The sequence below is a fragment of the Coptis chinensis genome, chromosome 2 (assembly GCF_015680905.1).
Source record: "Coptis chinensis isolate HL-2020 chromosome 2, ASM1568090v1, whole genome shotgun sequence".
NCBI lineage: Eukaryota > Viridiplantae > Streptophyta > Magnoliopsida > Ranunculales > Ranunculaceae > Coptis > Coptis chinensis.
The window spans coordinates 73,634,673-73,659,105 of record NC_141457.1 but is presented as its reverse complement, the minus strand read 5'-3'; the positions used below and the strand labels follow the sequence as shown (position 1 = coordinate 73,659,105).

The window sequence follows — 24,433 nt, the reverse complement described above, 5'->3', positions numbered from 1 at the left end:
AATCTAAAACTAGTTAATTAGATTAGTATGATATTAATTTAGTTTTAAGTTTGAGCCCTTGAAGGCAAATTTGTATAAATTGTCAAAACCCCAACTTGTGGGCTTTTTTTAGTGGACCTTTACTGTAACTTAAAACAGGATAAAGCTCGAAAAGTTGGGCTTGATTCTCAGATCAAGCGCCAACCGACGTCGCCTTCACCCCAAGGGTCGTGTACGCACACCTTGGGCGGTAATTTCTAAACCTCCTCACTACAAAGTATAAGATACTTGCGTGTTACTAAGCATGCTTTGATGACTGTGTGATTTACATTTTAGTCTCGTCTTTACATTTAACGCTAAGGCTGAACCCAAGCCCTAAAAAAACAAAAAGTGTTAAGACCCACATCAGAACGGACGTTGTGTGAATTATGTGTTACATAAACCAAATTAAAAATATAAAATCAACCAAGCAAAACCAATTTAGTCACGTCCATCAGGACAAACATCTAGCACGAACAAAGAGAGTAATAAACTATCAGATTCCAGTAGATCAACCACCTTCCTCACTCTCCTCCCTCAGAAATACCGTGGGTGAGATTCTTGGTGGTACACTATCTGATAAAGTAGCAATCTTCTCTCTCGACACAGGTAGAACCAAAATGTTATTATACCCCAACCAAAAATCTCTTTGTAAGGCATTTAGAGTAGAAGTAAGTCAAGTAACTGCATAAGGTAGTAGAAAAATACTCATGAAAAACTGGTGTGGCTGAGGAGATAGATTTTTACCACAGTTCTTCAGCTAGAGAAAGAAGCTTATTTTTCCAGCATGCTATTTATTTTTATTTTCGATAATCTCAAGCATGCTATTTTGGAGTTAACTTTTCCAGCCTGTCATTTAGTTGCATAAGGTTTATAATGGATTGCCAACTAAACCCCCATTATAAAGTAAGAAAATTTGACTTCAACAATGTCATTATAATGAACTGATTAATTTGACTTCGACACTTAACATTTCTCCTACTAGATCCCTACAGTCTTAATCATTCCATTTCTCCCCCTCCTATTTTTTCCCCTTCGATAATCTTTCATTTATTCTCTTTCAAAACAAAAAAGAAAGAGAAAAATCAAATAACAAAAACAATTCAAACGGGACCACTCTAGGTTATAAACTGTTGTTATCTATGGGGAGCTCATAGAAGCTTGAATTTCTTCGAGAGTCCGCCCCTTGGTTTCAGGAACTAGTTTGGCAATAAAAATAATTGCCAGTGCATTGACTGCAGCGAAGAGAAAAAATGTACCTGAAACCATACACATGAGTCAATCCTCAGTCGTCCTACTGTTATGTTACTACTACAAAGATTCAACAATCCAGGTTTAAGTAGAAGAACGCAAGTACGCCTCACATACTTACTTATCTTGCTGACATTATGTTGAATAGAATTTGGCATTTAAAATGACAACTATACATGACCGAAATAGTTTGACTGTTATATATTTCTTACCAGAGGAACTCCAGCTGAAGAGGAAGTTGAAAGATAGAGAAACTATCCATGACGCTAACCAGTTCACCAAAGCTACAAGGCTTCCTGCAGTTGCCTTAATATTTATAGGGAATATCTGCAACGAAACCGGTATTCGTATATTAATACATACTTAATTTGTTTGTAGTACTGAGTACACAACTAGATGAAACAACAGATAAATATAAGTTACCTCAGACATTATAACCCAAGGAATTGCTCCCATACCAACTGAAAAAGAACCTATGTATGCCTGAGCTCATCCAAAGTTATGTGATGTCAGTTCACAGAATTCCAATAAAACTGAGAGTACTCATTACACTTTATACACTGTAATATTCTTGGCTTACCAGTATGCCAGTGAGAGCAAGTACAGGGACCCATTCCAGAGACAATTCATTGGCCTAGTTCAAAGAAGAATATTAATCCATTGAAAGAAGTAATAAAGACACCACAACAATGGTATCAAGGATGATCAGTTTACTACCTTCATGAAGAAAGAAATTCCAACTAACAGGCTGCCCACAACTAATCCTGATGCAGAAACCTGGAACGGAAAATCAATATTAAATCCAAACAAGCATAATATTTTCATTTTTTAGAACCAATTCTTTGTAAAACTCAAGTGAGATGCTTACAAACAACAGAATCCTTCTTCCTGCTCTGTCCATCAAAAATGCACCCACTGCAGTTAATGGGACCTGTCAAGACGAAGGTAAACTACAGCATTTTCGGGAGGTAAAAGGAATATAGATTATCTAGGATATTGAGTGAGTTAAGAACCTGAACACAAGCGTAGATTACAGTTCCAGTGTTAGCCGGAAATCCTGCCAGTTAACAGATATTAATATTGAGTATACAATTGTGTTTAACCAATAATGGATACAAGGTTAAGCAAGGTCTTTTACCTACAGACTCAAAAACATGACTCACATAGAAACAGACTCCATTGATACCGCCTAACTGTTGAATTAGCATCAAGCCAACTCCAACCTGGCCATCAAAGAATATGAATCAAATGGGAACTGGAAAAAGATATGAAAAATAAGTAGCTCCAAATAGGCATAATGAACTGATATAGTTAGCAGGTATACAAAACCCTACTCCTGACTCTTAAGTCTCTAATGTTTGTGATTGATTACATGAATTTTTTGCTTCATCTGACGTATACAAACATATTTTTAAATCATTCAGGAGTCTTCAAATCTTTCGTCTTGCATACCTTATGCCTTTTCCAATCTTAATGAAAGAAAATTTGCTTGTATTTTACGAAAGAAAATCAAATTTTGAGCTCACCATCGACTTCTTTAGATTTACATGCAGCATTTTGGAAATGATTTGATGATAAATGTAGTTCTGTGCATCATTATAATTATAAGGGGCCCTAATTATAATACTCACAGTGAGGGAAAGCAAATATCTTCTCTTAAATAAATCCATCGTTTTGGCTTTTGGAAGGCGTTGAAGAGTTTCTATGTAGTCCTGTCAAGCAGCAACGTAGTCAGTTATCTTAAATCAACATTTAACTTCAAAAGTCTTACAATCTAAAGTAGGAAGAACTCACTTGGATTTCCTCTGCTTCAGCAGATATATCAGCATCCTTTCCACGTAACTTTTGCAGTGTGAGTACAAACTCTTTTTGTTGACCGACCTTTGCCTATAAACCAACATATCCTTAATTACAGTTGTTTCCTCCTATAAACCAACCTTTGCCTACAAATAAAGTGTATTAGATCTGTCTTTGAAAAACAAGAGCCTTTGATTACTTACCAGCCATCTAGGAGACTCTGGAATAAAGAAGACCCCCAGAAGTAACATCAAACATGGAACAACGCCTGCAGCAATTATATGTAGTCCATCAATTATTTTCCATAGTATATAAGTTAAATTCTTCATAGAACTTGCTTTTCTCCTAAATATAGTTTCTTTTCCCATCCACATAGTATGTAAAACAAACTTTGAATTTACCAATTAGTGCAAGTGTTCTCCATGACACAACTGTTCCTATAATAAACGTAAACGACACACCAGTAATTAGCATGAGCTGCACAGAAAATAAAAAGGTAAGAGCGTTAGTCTCAGTTCAATTAAAGACCACTTCTTTATTTAAGCTACAAATGTCTTGAGCACCATTATGTGAACTTAAAAATCAAAATCAATGAATATACAAGTAAGAAAAGAAAGAGTTTATCTAAACAAAGAAAACTGCATTTAAGTTCTTGTATTTACCTGATTCAGAGTTGCAAGTCCTCCTCTAAGATTTTTTGGAGCAATTTCGGCTATATAAACAGTTACCTGTTCATTTAAAGTTCTCTTAGAAAAATGCAGCACATAAAGAGAAATGGAAAGAGACTTTGTCTCAAAACTGAAAATTAGATTTCTTAACCCATTCTGTCAGTATACATTGTCTATTTATACTAAACACTTAACAATGAAAACTAAACTAATTACAGAGAGAGAAATGTTTGTTACAACTGCCTAACTAACTCAAGCTGACGTGGACTCTTTATGCTGTTTTACTGTTTTTCTGAACTGCTGTATTCTCTTGCTTATTAGCCTCCCTCAAGCTAAAGGGAGCTTGCCTCACTGAAACCTTGTAAATTAGCTCCTGGAAACGAGAAGTGGCCAAACCTTTTGTGAATACGTCTGCAACTTGATCTGCTGTACAAACATATTTAATTCAAGAAGTTTAGCAGTAACCAACTCTTTGACATAATGGTAATCGACCTCCAAATGTTTGGTCCTAGCATGAAAAATAGGATTACTGGAAAGAGATATAGCAGAGATATTGTCACACCATAGCAAAGGAGGATTTAACAGAGAAATTTTCAGATCATTAAGTAAAATGCAGATCCAATAAATCTCAGCTGCAGTATGGGCTAAACTTCTGTATTCAGACTCAGTGCTCGATCTAGAGACAGTTGTTTGCTTCTTAGCACTCCAAGAAATAAGATTCTGACCAAAATAGATGCAAAAGCCAGAAGTTGATCTCCTATCAGTTGGACATCCAGCCCAATCAGCATCAGAATAGGCAGTAATGGCAGTAGAACCTTTTGTGAAAAATAAGCCTTTATCAATTGTACCCTTGAGATATCTAAGAAGTCTTTTTACTGCAATCATATGATTTGTAGTGGGAGCATGCATGTATTGACAAATTTGATTTACGAAAAAGGAGATATCGTGTCTAGTCCATGTAAGATATTGTAAACCACCCACAATCGATCCAGATTCGGAAGGATCAGAAAGAGGAGAACCACTGTAAGGATCTAACTTGACCGAAGTAGAACATGGAGTTGAGCAAGGTTTTGCATCATCCATCTTTGCTCTCTGTAGAAGATCATAAGTGTACTTAGTCTGAGAAAGAAATAGACCAGTAGAATTTCTCTTAACCTCCATGCCTAGGAAAAAATTAAGAGAACCAAGATCCTTCATGGCAAAACTTGTGCTAAGTTGTTGAATGAGAGAGTTGCAATATAAAGTGGAATTGCTTGTGACCAGAATATCATCAACATAGACTAGAATGTATGTAGTAATGCTATCCTTTATTCTTATAAACAAGGAAGGATCAGCTTTGGACAAAACAAAACCAAGAGAAAGAAGAGCATGCACTAGAGCTTCATACCAAGCTCTAGGAGCTTGTTTCGCAACCATACAATGATTTTTGAAGCTTGCAAACATAATTTGGCTTTTCTCAAGATCAACAAAACCTTTGGGTTGCACCATATATACCTCTTCTTTAAGATGCCCATGTAAGAATGCATTGGAGACATCTAACTGTTTGATATTCCAATCCTTTTGAACAGCTATAGACAATATCATTCTTATGGTAGAGGGATTCGCCACAGGACTGAAAATTTCAGTATAGTTAACACCAAGTTGTTGACTGAACCCTTTTGCAACAAGCCTAGCTTTAAACTTGTCTAAGCTACCATCTGCTTTCTGCTTTAGTCTAAAAACCCACTTGTTGTCAACAAGATTTTGCATAGGATCTGGAGGTACCAGAATCCAGGTTTTGGTCTGTAATAAAGCATTATATTCATCAGCCATAGCTGACCTCCAGTTAGGATCTTTAACTGCTTGATTGAATGTTGTGGGAGTAGGTGGTAAGTTTTGTAGTGTTGAGGAAAGAGTAATAGGCAATAGATGTTTTGTGGCCATGTGAGCTTTTGGTTTTGAAATGCCATTTTTTAACCTAGTTTGCATTTTGTGAGCATTTGTAGAGAGAAAAATGTCTTGATCAGAAGTAGCAGAAGATGATTGGTGAATTTCAGGAATGAGAGTGGATAAAGATGGAGGAGATGAATTATGATTAGAATGAGTAGACGAATCAGTGAACAATAAAGAAGAATGAATATGTTTTGTTTTGAGAAAAGGATGAAATGAAAGATGATTGTCAGAGTTTGGAGTAGAAGGACTAGCAAAGATTTTTGATTTATAAGGAAATTCTTATTCATTAAAGATAACATGTCTAGAGACAAACACTCTTCCAGAAATTAGCTCAAGGCACCTATACCCTTTATGATCTAAATTGTAGCCAATGAAGACACAATGTTTACTTCTCATGTCTAATTTATTATGAGAATAGGGTCTACGCCAAGGAAAGCAGTTGCACCCATAGGTTTTCAAAAAAGTATAGTCAGGAGTTTGCTTGAAAAGTTTTTCCCAAGGACTTAAGTTAAGAAGAGTTTTGGATGGTAGTTTATTGATAATAAAAGCCGAAGTTTGAACAATTTCCAACCAATAAGAAGTAAGAAGATGGGATTGAGCTAGAAGAGTTCTTGTCATCTCTAAAAGGTGTCTGTGTTTTCTTTCAACCACACCATTCTGTTCTGGTGTGTGAGCACAACTGAATTGATGTTTAATACTAGATTGTGTTAAGAGGTTTTGAAAAATAGAACTAAAAAACTCACCACCACAATTAGACCTTACACATTTAACATGATAATTAAGTTGATGTTCAATAAGAGTTTTGAACTTGACAAAGCAAGAGAAGAAATCAGATTTCATAACTAATGGGAAAACCCAACAATATCTTGTATAGTCATCCACAATGGTTACAAAGTACCTAAAACCACTTATTGAACATATTGGTGAAGGCCCCCAAAGATCAATATGCAACAGTTGCAATGGATCATATGTGGTAGTATTAGAAACAGAAAAAGGTAATTTGTGACTTTTGCCCAATTGGCAATCATTATAAAAAGAAGTAGACTTGCTAGAATTTTGAACAAGAAGGTTGCACTTGCTGAGGACTTGATGAAGTGTTTGTGAAGAAAGATGACCCAATCTTTGATGCCAAGTAGAAAAGGAAGCTTTATTACTGAAGAAAGCTGAAGGTGATGAATGAGTGACAGTGTTGAAGGTGAAAGGATACAGTCCATTGTTAGACTTGCCTTGAGAAAGGATCCTCTGTGTAGCATTGTCCTTAACAATAAAGCCAGCGGAATGAAAGGTGAGTGAACAGTTATTGTCGATGACAAATTTGTGTACGATAGCGATTATGGGTCATGTGAGGAACATGTAAAATGTTGTGCATATTAAAGCATCTTGAAAGAATCGATGAGGGACACAATGTAGAAGAACTCGTGTTTAGAATGTTCAAACCTTGACCATTGCCTACTCGAACTTTCTCCTTTCCCTTAGAGGAAGAATAAGATCCAATATTTGCTAAATGGAGTGATATGATGTGAAGCTCCGTGGTGCATACCAAGATGGAGAGGAATTATCTTTGAGGAGCATGTGTAGCATAATAGGCAGCATAATTGACTTGAGGAGAGAACTCTGAATTAGATTGAAAATATGAGCTATTGTTCTGAAACTCTGAGCCATAGTTCTGAAAATCTGATCCATCACAGTAGTTCTGAGAAGCAAAAGAATTGACATCTTCATAAGCATTATAATCATTGAAATCAGTAAAAGGAATGTCTTCAGTAGGGTACTGTGATGAAGATGCATTGTCACTGATGCTTGCTAGCATTGCCAATTTGGCTAGAGGAATCTTGCCAGCATAAGCATAACTCATTCTATGGTGACAATCTATTGCAAGATGTCCTGTTTTGCCACAAACTTGACATACTGGTCGATTTCCTTGATGAGAAGAAGAAGCTCCACCTTGAAAACTTGGATTATATTGCTGAAAACCTCCTCTTGTAGGAACAAATTTGCCCTGCTGACCACTATTGTAGTAACTATTGTTACCTCCTCTGAAATTATTTCCACTATGATAATTGTTTTGATATCCAGAACCAGACCCTCTGTAATTACCTCTGTTAGGTTGATAACCACCTCGAAATGAACCTTTATTGTACTGAAAATTTCCATTGTTAAACCCCCTTGTTGTGTAAAAGGCACGTGAGTTGTCATGAGGCGAGACATTGTTCATATCTTCAAGTGACAACTCCTCACTCAATAAAAAACCATGGAGCTCATCAGGAGTTACAGATTGTTGCCTTGTTCTTATAGAAGTAACAAAGGGTTTGTAATCATTTGTCAATCCTATCAATGTATGAAATACTATATCTTCATCCTTAACAAAGATTTCCAAAGACTAAAGAATCCGCGTGACTTGCTTAATATTGTGAAGATAATTGAGCTATAGAGATTCCCTTTCTTCATATCTTGAAGCTTTCCCTTTAATTGCATAACATGAGCAGTAGTAATAGTTGCAAATTATTTTTCCAGAGTCATCCATAATTCATGAGATGAATTCATTCCAATAACATATGGTAACACTTCTAGAGACATTGTGGCATTTAGCCATATGAGTAACATTTGGTCTCTCCGCATCCATTCAATATAACCAGGATTAATCTGATTTGTGAAATTTCCTCTAACATCTCTTAAAAACTGATCAGGACAGGTTTATCGTCCAGTAACAATGTTTAGCATATTAGAATTACGCAAAATAGGCATAAAGACATTCTTCCACATGATATAATTCTCTTTATCTAACTTTAAAGGAACAAGATTTCCAATATTCTGAAAGGAAAGATTCTGAAACAAACTTACTAATGAAAGTGGTTCTGCCATTGTGTGATCATGAAAATTCATTGGAATGTTGTTGAACTGATTGCTAGTAGGTATATTTGATTGATGTTGATGCTGATTTTGATTCTGATTCTGAGTATGATCTGTTGATGGTGAAGATGTTCCTTGATTCAGATTCTGTGCTGATATAGAAGGTATAGTTGATTGAACAATTCTTGGAGCCATTTAAAGAACAAAATTCTCAATTTGAGATTGATACTGATGAACTCAGTTAATTTGTGAATGATCAAAGATGAAAAATTGAGTAAATTCGATGAATTTTGTATTGAATCAAGAATTTGGATGAATTGAATTGAAAGATTTGTTGTCAATTTGATGATCAACAATGAAATTAAAAATTTAGGGTTTTGATCGATTTAGATCTCTTATGAGCGAATGCTCTGATACCATAAAGAGAAATGAAAAGAGACTTTGTCTCAAAACTGAAAATTAGATTTCTTAACCCATTCTGTCTGTATACATTGTCTATTTATACTAAACACTTAACAATGAAAACTAAACTGATTACAGAGAGATAAATGTTTGTTACAACTGCCTAACTAACTCAAGCTGATGTGGACTCTTTCTGCTATTTTACTGTTTTTCTGAACTGCTGTATTCTCTTGCTTATTAGCACAAAATTATGCTTAAAAATTTAGTGAACATGTACAACTATAATATAACAACTATAATCAAGGACAAAAAAGAATGAAGGATAAAGATGGACGCATACCACGTATGAAAGTAGACCCATCCCATACCCCATGCTCAGTCTTCCTATATCAAGCAACAGAACTCCCTGCAATAAGAATTACATATAAGAAATTGTAGATGACGACTATGGGAAAAACTAGTATAAAATTACGTATGAAGATGAAATGTATGAAACTTGATTGGACATGGCACCAAACCTTAGCGAAGTAGACTGCTAGAAATCCTGCAAGGCCAAAAACAGCTGAGACCCTCATTCCCTGTTTCATTGAGCAACGGAGTTTAGACATATAGAGTTGGATTAATCATTAACTTCTTACGGTTTATTTCTCATTGCATCTGCAATTTAAGTTTCTTTCAATTAATCTTGTACTTTTATTTTCATTTATTTAATAAAATAGTAGTGGTTTTCTGGACCAAACCTTACTTAAACAAAAGAAGAAGAAGATGTCTAGAGTTGTCAGAAGACAAAGAATAAGGGTAAGGAAATACTGTACTCATCCATTGCTCAAATCAAATGTATTTCATTCAACAGTCAGGATTTACTAACCCCTTTCCGACCAAAGAAGTCCGCAATACGACCACTTGTCAATGCACCAACCATTGCACCAATCGAAGATGCTGATCCAAATACTGAGTACTGCAGCCATGATAAGAATATGATTATGTAATTGCATTACTAATGTATATGAGCTCTGGATATCATATAAATTTCCCCATAGAAACTTATGCCCTTGATCTATAATAACAGTAAACACAATAGCAATTGTACTAGACTGTAAAAATATTGGATATACCTGCAGCGCTCATCAGAATCATTGGTTACATTACATTTATGTCTTAACTGGTTATATGATAAAAACTTCTTCCTAGCCACTTAATCGACCCTGCCACACATTGTGCAATTCCTAATCCTGCCTAATTGAAGTGTGTCATGAATATAACACTGCGGAAACAACGTTACCCACTACAATAGATCAATCCTACACAAGGATCAATCCTTCTTACTAGACAAGACTTCAACACCCTCCAATCAATATCCCAACACTTCTCAATATCAAATAACAAGCATATAAAGTAAAACAATTAATGTAAAAGAAGAACAAACCACAAGACGAGATATATCGTGGTTCGGCAATTTGCCTACTTCCACACTGCGAGTTCCAAGCTTTACTAGATGTCCGGAGTCAATGATTACAAGTATCTCAATCCACTCACAAAGAATGAACACTCAACTCACAAAGAATTTCTCTCTTATAATCTCTCTCTTTCTTGGTTTTGGAAAAGTTAGGTTTCTACATAAAAAACCTATATTTATACTTTTTCAGGAAACTTCCGAAAAAGGGCAAATTCGTGGTGAAATAAGGTGAAGCGCGGGTCGCGCCCTCGACCAGGCAAAGTTGAGCGCGGGTCGCACTTAAATCACTGGAGGTCACCAAAGCATGAGCATGGGTCGCGCTAGGGGTGGGAATTTGGCCCTAACGACCCTAACCCGGCCCTGACCGACCCGACCCTAAACCCTATAAAGCCCTCACAACTAAAGCCCTCACGAGGTTTTAGGGCGGGCGCCCTACCTAATGCCTTCTAGTAGGGGGCTAGGGCTAAGATTCTAAAACATAGGCCCGACCCTAACCAAGCCCTAACCGGCCCTATTTCATACTTTCACTATAAATACACATACCATAATTGTCCAACTCTTTGTTAAATATTTTCAATTAAAATAACATTGTCCTTTGTAATTTATCACTTACACCCAAGGGTACTTCCAATAACTTGTTTTATATAACAAAAACTTGTCAACTTAGCAGCCATGAAGAACAATGAGCACTAGCCTAATAAAAAATAAGACTTTATTCCTTTGATCATCAAGTCAAAGTCCATAACTTATTATTCTCAATTTCTTTTCTCACTTATTTCTTATAAATTATATTTTTATTCACATCCAAGCCAAGTCTAAAACTAAAGGTTTCCTTCCACACCATTAAAACAAAATACAGAGCAGACATTTGTAACATAGAAACCAAAAAACACCCTTTGTCAGAAAAATGACATTTGTAATCTCAAACCTTTCTCCATCACTTGTTCAAAAGCCAATATTTTCATTTCCATATACAAAGCTTGAATCACTTTTAAATTAGAAGAAAGGTAATATTATATTTGTTTGAATCTATTATAGAAATAATTTATGATATTACAAATAGTTTAACAACTTCCATGACCCTTAACCAAAACTATTATGTTTCTTCTTTATATCTATTACTTCTTCCTTTAAAATGATAATATAATTATTTGTCTATGTATTTCAATGTTAAATGTAATTTTAGTGAGGTTTGAGTACAAGGAAGAACAAATTCCGAACTCTCGATGTACTTGATTCATTAGATTGTGGATGTGCATGTTAAATTTTTGGACTTATACTGATTATTACTTAGATTGGTTGGACTTTGAGTTTGTAGATTATTGTACATTTTTGTAATATAAATGAGTTTTAAAAACCCATGTAGTAAAAAAAATATATATATATATATATAGGCCCGACCAAAAGCCCGACCCTAAAGCCCTTAAAGAGGCTAGGGTCGGTCGAGTGGCTTGAGATTTAGACTTGTGACCCGGCCGACCCGGCCCTAATCTATATCGACTTTAGAGGGGCCGGCCGATCCCCCTAATATCCTAAGGGCTTTAAATGTTTAGGGCCGGGCTAGCCCGACCCCATTCCATTGCCCCCCCTAGGTCGCGCCTTGCCGGTGTAAATGGACCGCGGTCGTCGCCTTCACACACTGAATGAGAAAACATCGTTTTTCTCTACAATTATCCACCTCGGTGAGGTTTTAACACATAAAACCAAGCCGAACACATCCAAAGAAGAACACATCCATCCAGAAACTTCGCATCCATCCGCCCAAGGGCCATGCCCACAAAGGGCTCTATCAAGCATGTAGGATTTGGAGCAAGTCCAAACGGTGTTGGAACTTAACTCCGGTGACAATCTTAGTCGGATATCGGCCAGGATTGTCATGGGTGTCCACTTTCTCGAAGTCTTTACATCACCATCCTCAACGACATCTCGTATAAAGTGATAACGGACATCAATATGCTTGGTCCAAGCACGATGAACCCGGTTTTTGCCAAATGAATAGCACTCGACTATCACAATGCAAAGCAACACCGTTTCGCTTTCAATACCCATATCATCCGTAAGACCTCCGAAACCATATTGCATCTTTCATCGCCTGCCCTCTGCGCGCGCCATATATACTGCTGCCTCGGTAGTAGATAGAGCAATTGCTAGCAAAGCATAGACCTTCAACTAACCGTGCACCATACATATCATAAACACATAACCAAGAGTCGATCGTCAGATATCTAGATCACCAGATAATCTGAATCCACATATCCACCGACATAACAAGTGCCTCCACCATAAACTAATCCCACATTCAAGGTACCGCTTCAAGTACGCTTAATACCCATTTCATCGCCTCCCAATGCTTTGCTTCCCGTGATTAGCCATATACACTCGCTTACAACACTAATCGCTTTGGAAATGTCCGGGCGCACACACCATAGCATACATCAAACGCCCATTCGCATTAGCATAAGGAACATGTGTCATATGTTTTGTTCCTCCACCGAACTAGGAGAGAACTTAGTCAAAGCCTAAAATGCCCAAAAGCGTAGAAACCGACTTTGCATTCTCCATACCAAAACGCGAAAGTACTTTTTTTTGAAGGTATTTCTTCCGAGATACAACTATCCGTCGATTCTCGCCTATCTCTGTCAATCTCCATGCCCGAGATCTTCTTGGCTCCACCTAAGTCTTTCATCTCAAACTTCGAGCTAAGTTGAGATTTCAACTTGTATATCTTCACCATGCTTTTGGAAGCAATAAGCATGTCATCCACATAAAGCGGGGAGATAGATGAAGTCATTACCACGAAGCTTCAAAGTAAAACACAACAATCATACTTTACTTGGTGTACTCATGTTGCATCATGAACGTGTCAAAGCGTTTGTACCATTGCCTGGGTGATTGCTTTAACCCGTACAATGACCCATTCAATTTGCATACATGATCTTCTTTCAAGAACGACAAACCCCCAAAGTTGTCTCATATAGATCTCTTCCTCCAAGTCCCCATGCAAGAAAGCAGTTTTCACATCAAGTTGCTCTAACTCCAAGTCGAAGTGAGCAACTAAACTCAATAACACACGAATGGACGTATGTTTGACTACCGGGGAAAATACCTCATTGTAGTCGACTCTTTCCTTCTGTGAAAAACGCTTTGATACCACTCTTGCCTTGTACCCAGTACTGTCGGACTCAGGAAGGACCTCTTTCTTTCTGAACACCATTTATTGTTGATAGTTCTTTTGCCCTTTGGCAATAAAACTAGGTCCCATGTATAATTTTTATCAAGAGATTCCATCTCTGCTTGCATAGCTACCAACCAATCTCTGTAATGAGCATCTCTAACAGCTTTCTTGAAGCTATATGGCTCATCATCTTCGATATTCAGTGCATATGCCACTAAATCCACCTGACCATAGTGTTTCACCGGCTTCTCGTGCCCATACTTGTGCACTTTTTTAACTTGTCTCTTTGGCTGGGTTCGGCCACTACAAGTTCCCGGATGCTCTTGCTCTTCTTCCTCACGTTGTTGTGTGGTTCCATGATTTGGTACCTCATCATGATCTAACCAAATATCCTGGCCGCTTTCAGACAACTCAAGCTCAGTAGCTTGAACTTCTATAGACTCACCATTCTACCCAGCTACTTCCGGCTTACTGAAAGATAACACAAAAGTCTCATCAAAGGTAACATCTCTGCTGACCAGAAACTTGTGGTCTTCTAGACACCAAAATCTGTATCCCTTTACCCCATTTGTGAAGCCTAAGAATATGGCCTTCTTAGCTCTAGGATCTAACTTGCTTTCCCTCACATGGTAATAAGCTATCGATCCAAGTACTCACAAAATACTATAATCAGCTGGGTTACCTGACCACACCTCATAAGGTATCCTGTAATCTATAGCTGGTACTGGTGACCTATTGAGGTAACACGCCATGGACACTGCATCTGCCCAATACTATTTGCCTAGACTGGCATTAGACAACAAACATCTCGCTCTTTCAAGCAAGGTTCTATTCATCCTCTCTGCCATTCCATTCTGCTGTGGCGTGCCCCTGACTGTCCAGTGTCTGGTAATTTCCTGTTGCGCACAAAACTCTTGGAAAGGTCCATAGGTATACTCATTACCATTGTCAGACCGTAATGTCTTTACCTTCCTATCTATGTGATTCTCAACCCTTGCCTTCCACTTCTTAAATGTCTCAAACACTTCATCTTTCGATTTCATCATATACACCCACACATAGCGAGTATGATCATCAATGAATGAGACATAGTAGCGGTTACCTCCTTTTGAAGCCACCCTAGAGGGTCCCCAAACATCCGTATGCACATAGTCAAGGATGTATGTTGTCGTGTGCTTGCTTGACTTGAACTTGACTTAAACTTGACTCTGCACTGCTTCCCATAGATGCAATGCTCACAGAACCCCATATTTGGCTTCTTCAAATTCTTCAAAAACCCTCGCTTGCACAACTCAGACAAACCCTTTTCACTCATATGCCCTAAACGCATATGTCATATCTTAGTGCACTCGGAATCATTACTACATGCACCCACTGCTACATTGCCTATCACCGTACTACCTATCAGAGTATACAAGGTTCCATGTTTTTGACCCTTCATAACAACTAAAGAGCCATTAACAATATTTAGGACTCCACCTTCGCCCACAAACTTGTGGCCTTTGGAATCCAAAGTACCAAGAGAATTAAGACTTTTCTTTAGCTCAGGAACATGTCTCACATCGGTTAAAGTCCTCACTACACCATCATACATCTTGACCCCGTATAGTTCCAATTCCTACCGTCTTACAAGCAATGTCATTACCCATCAAAACGGAACCACCACCAATGCTCTCATAAGAAGTAAACCACTTTCTATTTGGGCACATATGATAGGAACATCCGGAATCAAGAATCCACCTTTCGGTCATATAGTCTTGTGTGGACACACGTAGACCAACTCATCCTCTTCGTGAGCCCTGAAGCATAACTTGCCTCAATTTTTACCTTACCTTTCTTCCCACCATCTCTTTGTTCTCTTTCTTTTGGATGAGGACAATTACTTCATGCATCCCTTTTCATTGCAATTGAAGAATCTTTGTACATATTTTAAAGGCTTCTTTGACTTGGACCTAGAATTCTCATTACTTGTAGAATTCTGTTCATACAAATTTTCTCTTGCCACTAGCCCCTGACCTGCATCAATGCTATTCTCTACACGTGTTTTCTTCATCAACTCATAAGAAAGAAGTGTACTCTGAACTTCGTCAAGATCGACGACTTCTCTGTTCATAAATGTAGTCATTAGATGCTCATAGCTTTCTGGCAAGGAGAATATTAAACATGTCGCTTGATCCTCATCATCCATTTTCATACCAACATTCAAATAATCCGCTAGACGACGACGAAACTCACTAACGTGTTCTTGCATCATTGAACCATTGACCATCATGTACCGATAAAGACGCTTCTTAAGGTACATCTTGTTCGTCATACTCTTGGTCATATATATAAACTCTAGTTTGAGCCAAATACCGGCAGCGGTATTTTCTCCATCACACTATACATGACCTCATTAGCAAGACATAACCGGATTTATGAACAAGCCTGAAGATCGAACTCTTTCTAATCATCATTACACATATTCGCCGCCTTAGATTTAATCCCCTTTAAAGCCTTGTGCAAACCTTGTTGGATGAGAATGTCCTTTACTTGGACTTGCCAAATCCCAAAGTTATTCTTTCCATTAAACTTCTCTACTTCAAACATTGTGTTTGACATCTTGGGAGCTATCTTTCAAGTTACACACAATAACCCAAAAATAATTTCACTTCGGAATTTAATCGAATATCTTGTTTACACAAATTTCGAACACTAAACTCAAAATCCTAGGTCATAAACCTACGCTCTGATACCAATTGTCATGAATATAACACTGTGGAAACAACGTTACCCACTACAATAGATCAATCCTACACAAGGATCAATCTTTCTTACTAGACAAGACTTCAACACCCTCCAAGCAATATTCTAACACTTCTCAATATCAAATAACAAGCATATAAAGTAAAACAATTAATGTAAAAGAAGAACAAACCACAAGACGAGATATATCATGGTTCGGCAATTTGCCTACTTCCACACTGCGAGCCCAAGCTTTACTAGATGTCCGGAGTAACAGATTACAAGTCTCTTAATCCACTCACAAAGAATGAACACTCAACTCACAAAGAATTCTTCTCTTATAATTTCTCTCTTTCTTGGTTTTGGAAAAGTTAGGTTTCTACAAAAAAAACCTATATTTATACTTTTTCAGGAAACTTTCGAAAAAGGGCAAATTCGTGCTGAAATAAGGTGGAGCGTGGGTCGCGCCCTCGACTAGGCAAAGTTGAGCGCGGGTCGCGCTTAAATCACTGGAGGTCGCCAAAGCATAAGCGCGGGTCGCACCTTGCCCAGGTGTAAATGGAGCGCGGGTCACGCCCTTCACACCAGAATGAGAAAACATGATTTTTCTCTACAAAGTGCATTAAAAAAATAATAACAACTGGTGAGTGGTGACTTGTGTTATTACTCAAAAATTGGTCATTTTAACAAATTTTGTGGAAGTGGTTTCGTACTTTTAACTACAAAGTTTTGATAATCTCTTATGAAATAATGTCAAAGAGTCAAAGTGGTTTCATGGTGACAATATGAATTTGAAAAGTTTTCACTTTGATACTGAAATTAGTGACAAAGTCTATTCTTCCATTTTATATGTATTACGATAGTTGGCAGGTTGGGACATGCTCACTAATATGAATAAATTCGTCGGCTGCTTAGTATTTTCTACATAATAGTTTCAATCAGACAGTATATAATATCTACTACTGTAGCAGAATACTTAAACTCAAACGGATAGCATGTAACAACAATTATATTATAATCATGTTATAAGTTGTGAACAAATAAGACATTTGTTTATTTTTCTATTGTGGCATAGTTTACACATCAACTATGAAAGCAAGGCTGCAAAAAAAGTAGAGGAAAAGTTCCCAAAGGTTGGACAACGTGCTGGAGCACTGTACTGTCTTATTTCCATATTATAGACAAACCAGAGGAGCAAATATATGTTTTGTTAAATCCAATTACATTGTCAAATAAACATTATACCTCTTCAACATCAACTTGCAGTACTACCTCTGGCCTTAAAACGAGATACTTTGAAATGGAGAAAGATGACAAGGTAAAAGAAGCTAAATGAGTTCATAGAGAAAGAGTAGAATTCATGAACATACCTCAGATAAAGAGAGACCAAGATCATTTGTAATTCCAATTTGGGTAGGTGCTGAATAACCAATCTGAAACACGAAGTATGCTGATTAATACAATTATAAATCAACCAAAACAGCAATCTCTAATACTTGAGAAACAGTTAAGTAGTATAACTAAATGATTGAATAGTACAGTATGGCCAGAGTGCTTAAATATAGGCCTTGCATACTTAGTTACTTACGATGCACCCAAACTCAAAAGAGCCACAAACAGCAACAAATGTGCTGAAGAGAACCATCCATAATGAACCTCCAGTGCTTCCAACTTCTTCATGATCATCGAACTTTTCATTTACTATGAGTGGCGTAGTTATATTTTCTCGCATCAGAACCTCACCGTTCTCAACGTCATTACTAATAGCCATTTATTCTATCTTCCTATAGTACAAGAAAATAAGAAAAGGAAGAAGGACAAGAAGAAGAAGAAGAAGAAGATGATGGTGTATAGGCTTGTCAAATTCACGTATAAAGAAGCATATGTTGCAGCTGTCACTGAGGTCAGTGGACAACCATGAAAACCAGGTCAGTACTTTCAACAAAAATTATATACTAGTGACAAACACTTGATCGATCCAAAATAATATATTTTCGGCACAAAAGAAACCAGTTGATTGTTTTTTTACACCAACGTAATCATTGTGTATAATTGTCTTGTCTACATGGCATCTAATGATGCCAACCATGATTCTGTATATATAAGAAGTTGGTAGGACCATTAGAATGCAACTTGCATAGCATTTGAAAGTTAGACAAAATCTGAAATGCTCACTCAATCAAGCCTGTCAACCGTTGTACTGTACGACTTGTGTTCAAAAGTTAATTATTGTAATTATGATCAAGGCCCAAAATATTTCGATATATATCGTTTTTTTTTACACCGATATGGATATATTCAATATATCTCAACTGAATATTGAATTTTTTTTCTGATATATATCACAATTTCCAATATAATGATATATATAGACCGATATATATTATATATCCGATATAAATTGTTGACTTTGACCGATATTATTGATTTTGACTAAATATTATTGATTTTGACCGATATATTTACGATATTTTTTATATAATCAATGATATTTTTAATATATCGACATACAAAACAAAATTTTGACTGGTCAACAAAAAAATATATATCTCCAATATTTCCGATATATCTGATATATATTAGTTTTTGAATACATTGAAATATTAACCGAATTCGATATTTAGGGTGTTGCTTATGATTGTCTTTTGAACTAGTGCTTGTAAAATTACTTCATGCAAACCACTCAAACTCACCAAAATGTATAGTTTTGGTCTTTTGGAACACTCTGACTTGATCTTTCATTTTTTTCTTACTACTAATGCATTCTCTTTTTCATCCATGCCAACTATTTGAAGGGGTCAGGGAAACTTCCTTGCAATAAATTATTTAGATTAGCACCTCGACCCCAATGGTTGGTTGGTGGTGACTCAGTGTCACGAGAGAGAGACCCCAAACCTAACAAGAGCTTTCATTAAAATAAGTCTAATATTTTGGATATTTATGGGGTGGTTTTGGACACACCCATAAAAACACTTCCTATCCCAATTTTAAAATAAATAAGTAAAATTATTTAAGACATATATATATTTTTTTTTATTAGGCGTATCCAAAACAAAACAAGTCATTTACTTATTATTATTATTTTTTAAAAAATAAAAAACATTTTTGAATTCTTCTCCAATAATTTACCTCGCTTTCTAACAACATTTCTCTCACCAATAAGTATGATTACAAATCAACAACTAATTATTTTGAATTCTAAAGTGCAAGATTACAAGGCCTTATATTGTTGCTGTTTTTTATTATTTTTATTTTTATTTTTATTTTTTGTTTTTTTGTTCCTATTGAAAATACCCCAAATGAATTTGAGAGATATTATTGGATTGAAACGGTTATTGGGGTATGGCAAAAACTTTAGTTAGTTATGGGATATGGGAGTGGTTTTATGGGTGTGTCCAAAATCACCCTATTTATGAGCAGAATCAGTATCAATCCTTTTTGGGTGGAATTTGTTCAATTTCAGAATCTTGATCCACATACCTACAATCAATAATTAGAGGAGTGATACAGCAGTTCTTTGTTAAGTTTTAGACCATTAAATAAGTTTTAAGTTGCTCTGTTTCAAATAATAATGTAGTTGAACTTATTACTGAAGTAGAATGGTTTGATCCCGTATGAACTGCGCATCGGTCCGGATCTGCCTTGGATTGAAGTCATCGATCAAAGCATAAACAAGCCATTTTTCAAAGTTTGATTTATCTCATATGACCTATCATCAAATAGTGTTTGTGGCCTCGATCTCCCAGTGTAATTTGTTCATATAAATGAATAAAAAAATAAAAAATAAAAAAAAATACAAAGTCAGTATTTAGGGCTATGTTGAACGCAACCGTGCATATCACATCCTAGTGTTGAGTTACGCTCAAGGTCAAGACTGGTGGCTACTCAAACTTTGCAGTACAATACTGCACTTTGGTCTACTTTGCACAACAATAACGGTAAACTGAAGTAACAAGCGGTTCTTAGAAAATGACTTGGAGCTTAAAGATATACTGAAGCAACCAGATTATAAATGAACTTTATGTGGAAGAGATCCCATCAAAAACAGAAGAAGGAGAGATCGAAGAGTTCTGCTAATATCTTTCCGTGATAATTTTACTATCTCTGCTTGACAAACTCATATTATGAAAAACAGAATAGCGCCGTACTAAAACATGATGGTCTTAAGTTATTAGGGGTTTTTGTAATGCCATTATAATAAAAAAATAGACTACTAACTGTTACATACTTACATTGGCCTCTCATTAGGGCATGGGTATTCATCATAATAGTTTATTTTCGGTGATAATAATTCTTTTAAGATCAATCATATCTAAAAGATCCCATCCACGGTTTTTCTTATAACATTAGGCCATTAGCAAGTCAGTCAAAGATTCCAAAATGAGTTATTGAACTTCTTGCTTTAATGAAATCCGGAGTAGGAAGGGCCAACCCTGCACCTGGTGCTAATATCCTGATATCCTTAAAAAAAATTAAAAAGCTTCACTACTGCAAGGATATTTTCCCTAAACGAGCTGGAGCAGTGACGGGAACAGGCACATAAGATTAAGCTAGGAAAGATAAATTCCATAAGAATAAAGCTGGGATATGACCGACCTGGGATCCCTGGTTCCAGTATTCTTAGTCGATCGTCTGACTCTCTCTGTCATGTGAATCTACTAAAGCTTTTATCATTGCCGTGAAATTGGTCACTGAGAGGCCTAAAGAATTCCAAGAGTTGTGGAGTCGATAAACACATGTCCAACAGAATAGGAATTTTATTCACCGTGACTGAAAAAAAGCTCATACGCATGCAAACTACAATATAGTTGCATAAGAAACCTATTCTCACTTTAAAAATGTATCCTGGAAAAATATCAATTTGACAGAGATTTCCATCAATTCTAGTTCTCAACGGATGCCCAACTCACCGAGTATTCAAGCATCCACCTTTTTATGAGGAGGTCCTGAAAAGCACAATATTTAAGTCTAAAGTACACAGATTGATTGGTTGTTTGGATGAGTTGATATTTTCATAAGGCACATGCCTCTGAAGGAACGGGGAGTGTCACAACCATGCTGAATGGAATGGAGTGTCTAAGGAACTCAAGTTATTCGTCGAAGTTTACAAGGATGTTTTTATGGGAGAGTTAGACACCAATTCAGGGGATTAATGAATATACATGGGGAAGACAACATCGCCATCTCCTTCTTTCCCTTTCCCTCTTTAATGATTCAATCACGGTGCCATCAACTACTCTATACACAGTCAACTTAATTTGTGAAGAATGACACAATAAGAAACGATGTTAACTGAGTGAAATTGGGTTAGTGTCCTCTGCAGTTCTAAGGGCACGAAGGTGTCGTATACTGGCTTTATTTAATGTGGTGTACCACAAGCAATGACTCTTAAAGGAAAAATAAATTGATTTTCATGGAATGCAAGAGCACTCACACACAAGCAATCCAAGCATCCAAAAGAATAGTGTGGTTTTGTCACAGGATCACCTGTATTGCTTTAAGTCATGAGTCATCGAGCTCTTGTAAGAGGATTTTCATCCAAGCAAACAAACAAACAAAAAATGAAAAATGTCTTGAACTATGAGTGACCTATAATACAAACTATTCTACCAAATATATATATCTTCTATCAACAGAAAAAAATTGTCTTTTGTACAGCATGAATTCATTCATGGTTTCAGTTCAAACAAGTTGGAAGTGGTGGTCATACCGGATGTGGAAGCAATCACATCTTCAAACTTGAGCAGATGCATTGGTACTAGAACTTCCATTTTCTTTTATCCAGATCATGGAAAGGGTTACTCCTTCGGACGATCACTCTCACCAGTAAAAGCCTGGTAGCCAGAAGAACTGGACAGATTACCCGAGCCACTATTACTAACCGATCTCTCAATGTCATCAATATCTGCTACTATAGAAAGGGCTCTTTCAGGAATTGAGGGTACTGGTAAGTCTGTTTCAAGAATTTTCACAATTTGATCCATAGTCGGTCTGGCGTATAATTGAGGATGAGAAGAAAGAACAGCAACCGTTACATACTTCTCCATAACTTCTGGTGTATTGGGATCAGGCATCTCTTCTTCAATAACATCCAATGCTCTCCCTTTTTTCACTAAAGACCAAGCCCAATCAGTCACAAGAGTATTCTTATTCTCATTAATAGCAATAAGTGCCTTTTTCCCACTCAAAAGCTCCAGGAGTACAACACCAAAGCTGTATACATCGCTTCTCTCTGTCAACTGCCCATACAAAGCATATTCAGGGGCAACATAGCCCAGAGTCCCAGCCACCCTGGTGCTCAAATGAGTCATCCCTTCGGGTGTAAACTTTGCAAGGCCAAAATCTGCCACTTTAGGCTCAAAGTTTTCATCTAAGAGCACGTTACTGGCCTTGATATCCCTATGAATAATCTTTGGTTGAGCTCCATAATGTAAATAAGCCAACCCCCTTGCCATTCCCAGGGCAATCTTCTGACGAATTGGCCAACTAAGCTTCTTCCCATTCAATCCAAAGAGATGGTCATGAAGGCTTCCATTACGCATTAAATCACACACAATAATCCTTTGATAACCTTCCAATTGTGTAGTTGCCGTACAGTACCCTTTCAGAGCAACAAGGTTTACATGCCTAACACTCGCAATAACCTCAACTTCATGAGTGAAACTTGCATCACCAGCAACAGAACAATTCTTAAATCTCTTCATAGCAACTTCTGTACCATCTTGTAAAACCCCTTTATAAACGTTCCCATATCCTCCCATCCCAATTATGTTCTCCCTATTGAAATTCCTTGTAGCTTGTTTAATATCCTCAAAGCTAAACCTAATCAAAGTAGTACTCGCACCTATCGAATCCAACCTAGAAACCAAACTCGTCTCATTTCTAACCAACTTCTTCCTTCTTCCCCATTTCCCCCATCTATTCCGCCTTCTCAATACAAACCACAATCCTAAAAACCCTAATATCAAACTAACACCAATACCAATCAAAACTCCCAAAACCACTGCCTTCCTCTTCTTATTACTCTTAACAACTATACCCAAATCAAAAGCAAACAAACACTTCGCCGTCCCTTCATCCGTCGGTCCAAACTGATTAACTAAAGCAGCAGCATAAATAAAAGGATAAGCACTACATTCTGTCACATTGCCAATATTAGGACCAGGAAGATAAGTAGCCTGAAGACGTGACAAGCTAGTAGTACAAGTCGCACAAGGCGAATTATTATCCAAAGACTGGTTACAAGATTTTCTCATATCATCTAAAGACAATTTACTAACTCTATTCTCAAAATCATTTCTTGATGTTATATTCATACACCCTTGTGATATCCAACTAGTTTGAAACCCACAACTCGATCGTATATCAAGTACAGGTCTATATTCATTAAGTAAAACTTGATATGCATTCCAACAAGATTCTGAACTATTAATAGGAGGTAAAAAGTTACCAGTTCTTTTTAAATACTCTGATTCCACTAGACGTAGTCCTTGTACTACATATTGACAGCTTCTGTACCCGATAAGATCAGACCTTTTTGACTTTTGAAGAAATTTGAGGAGTAGTGTGAAGTTTAATGGACATGGTGATGAAGTATTAGTATCAGTATCAGCTAGTTTTCTAAGTGGAATTTCTCTGGCGTTGGTGAGAGTTGAAGGAAAATGAGACAAGGCCAAAGAGAGTAGGAGAAAGATGAAGAATGGGTTCATTTGAGATATGGGGAATTAATGAATTATGGAGTTTTGGAAAGTTTGATATTGGAATGAGTAGCTGACATTGTTGAAGAAGGAAGAACAGTGTTTTTTTGTTTTTGACTTTTTCTGTTGACTTATAGCCGTTTGGCAGTTGGTTAAAGAGTTGCACTAACGGTTCAGGAGCAAGTTTTTTTTAAGTGCTGCATTGGTGCCAATCTTCTCGTTAAAGTCAGCAAATTGGCCAAGGTAAATATTGATGACAACATATGCGACGGAAGTGAGAAACCAGCAATAGAAATGATAGATTCGACAACCAATTAATGGAAAAATTAATTGACAGCCAAACTCTTAAGGGCATCTCCAATGGGGGGTGTAAAATTACACCTCCACCTAGGCTCCACGTAGGTGCCATTAGGATTTTACACTTCTAATTGTATAGTATTGTATAGCTCATAAATATCCACAC

The 24,433-nt window shown here is 36.8% G+C and overlaps 2 protein-coding genes across 4 annotated transcripts; both read right to left on the bottom strand.

Moving 5' to 3' along the window:
* Nucleotides 1-933: 933 nt before the first annotated feature.
* LOC147517728 (sugar transporter ERD6-like 7) lies at nucleotides 934-18,338 on the bottom strand. 2 transcript variants are annotated; one of them, XM_086589852.1, is made up of 19 exons: nucleotides 17,862-18,227; nucleotides 17,644-17,706; nucleotides 9,787-9,876; nucleotides 9,437-9,496; nucleotides 9,259-9,324; nucleotides 8,508-8,663; nucleotides 3,729-3,794; nucleotides 3,468-3,543; nucleotides 3,270-3,334; nucleotides 3,064-3,156; nucleotides 2,901-2,981; nucleotides 2,408-2,492; nucleotides 2,283-2,326; nucleotides 2,138-2,200; nucleotides 1,987-2,046; nucleotides 1,850-1,903; nucleotides 1,693-1,752; nucleotides 1,482-1,596; nucleotides 934-1,277 (listed from the first exon to the last, which is right to left on the bottom strand). In XM_086589852.1, exons 1-19 carry the CDS (start codon nucleotides 18,042-18,044, stop codon nucleotides 1,159-1,161), a joined length of 1,599 nt encoding a protein of 532 aa, XP_086445978.1. In that variant the 5' UTR covers nucleotides 18,045-18,227; the 3' UTR covers nucleotides 934-1,158. The 2 variants fall into 2 exon arrangements, with proteins under 2 accessions (XP_086445978.1, XP_086445980.1); XM_086589854.1 differs by lacking the exon at nucleotides 8,508-8,663 and having other exon boundaries at nucleotides 17,862-18,338.
* A 2,459-nt stretch (nucleotides 18,339-20,797) lies between these two features.
* RKF3 (receptor-like kinase in in flowers 3) lies at nucleotides 20,798-24,117 on the bottom strand. 2 transcript variants are annotated; one of them, XM_086589851.1, is made up of 3 exons: nucleotides 21,984-24,117; nucleotides 21,708-21,760; nucleotides 20,798-20,973 (listed from the first exon to the last, which is right to left on the bottom strand). In XM_086589851.1, exon 1 carries the CDS (start codon nucleotides 23,980-23,982, stop codon nucleotides 22,072-22,074), a length of 1,911 nt encoding a protein of 636 aa, XP_086445977.1. In that variant the 5' UTR covers nucleotides 23,983-24,117; the 3' UTR covers nucleotides 20,798-20,973; nucleotides 21,708-21,760; nucleotides 21,984-22,071. The 2 variants fall into 2 exon arrangements, with proteins under 2 accessions (XP_086445977.1, XP_086445976.1); XM_086589850.1 differs by lacking the exon at nucleotides 21,708-21,760.
* Between the last annotated feature and the right edge of the window lie 316 nt (nucleotides 24,118-24,433).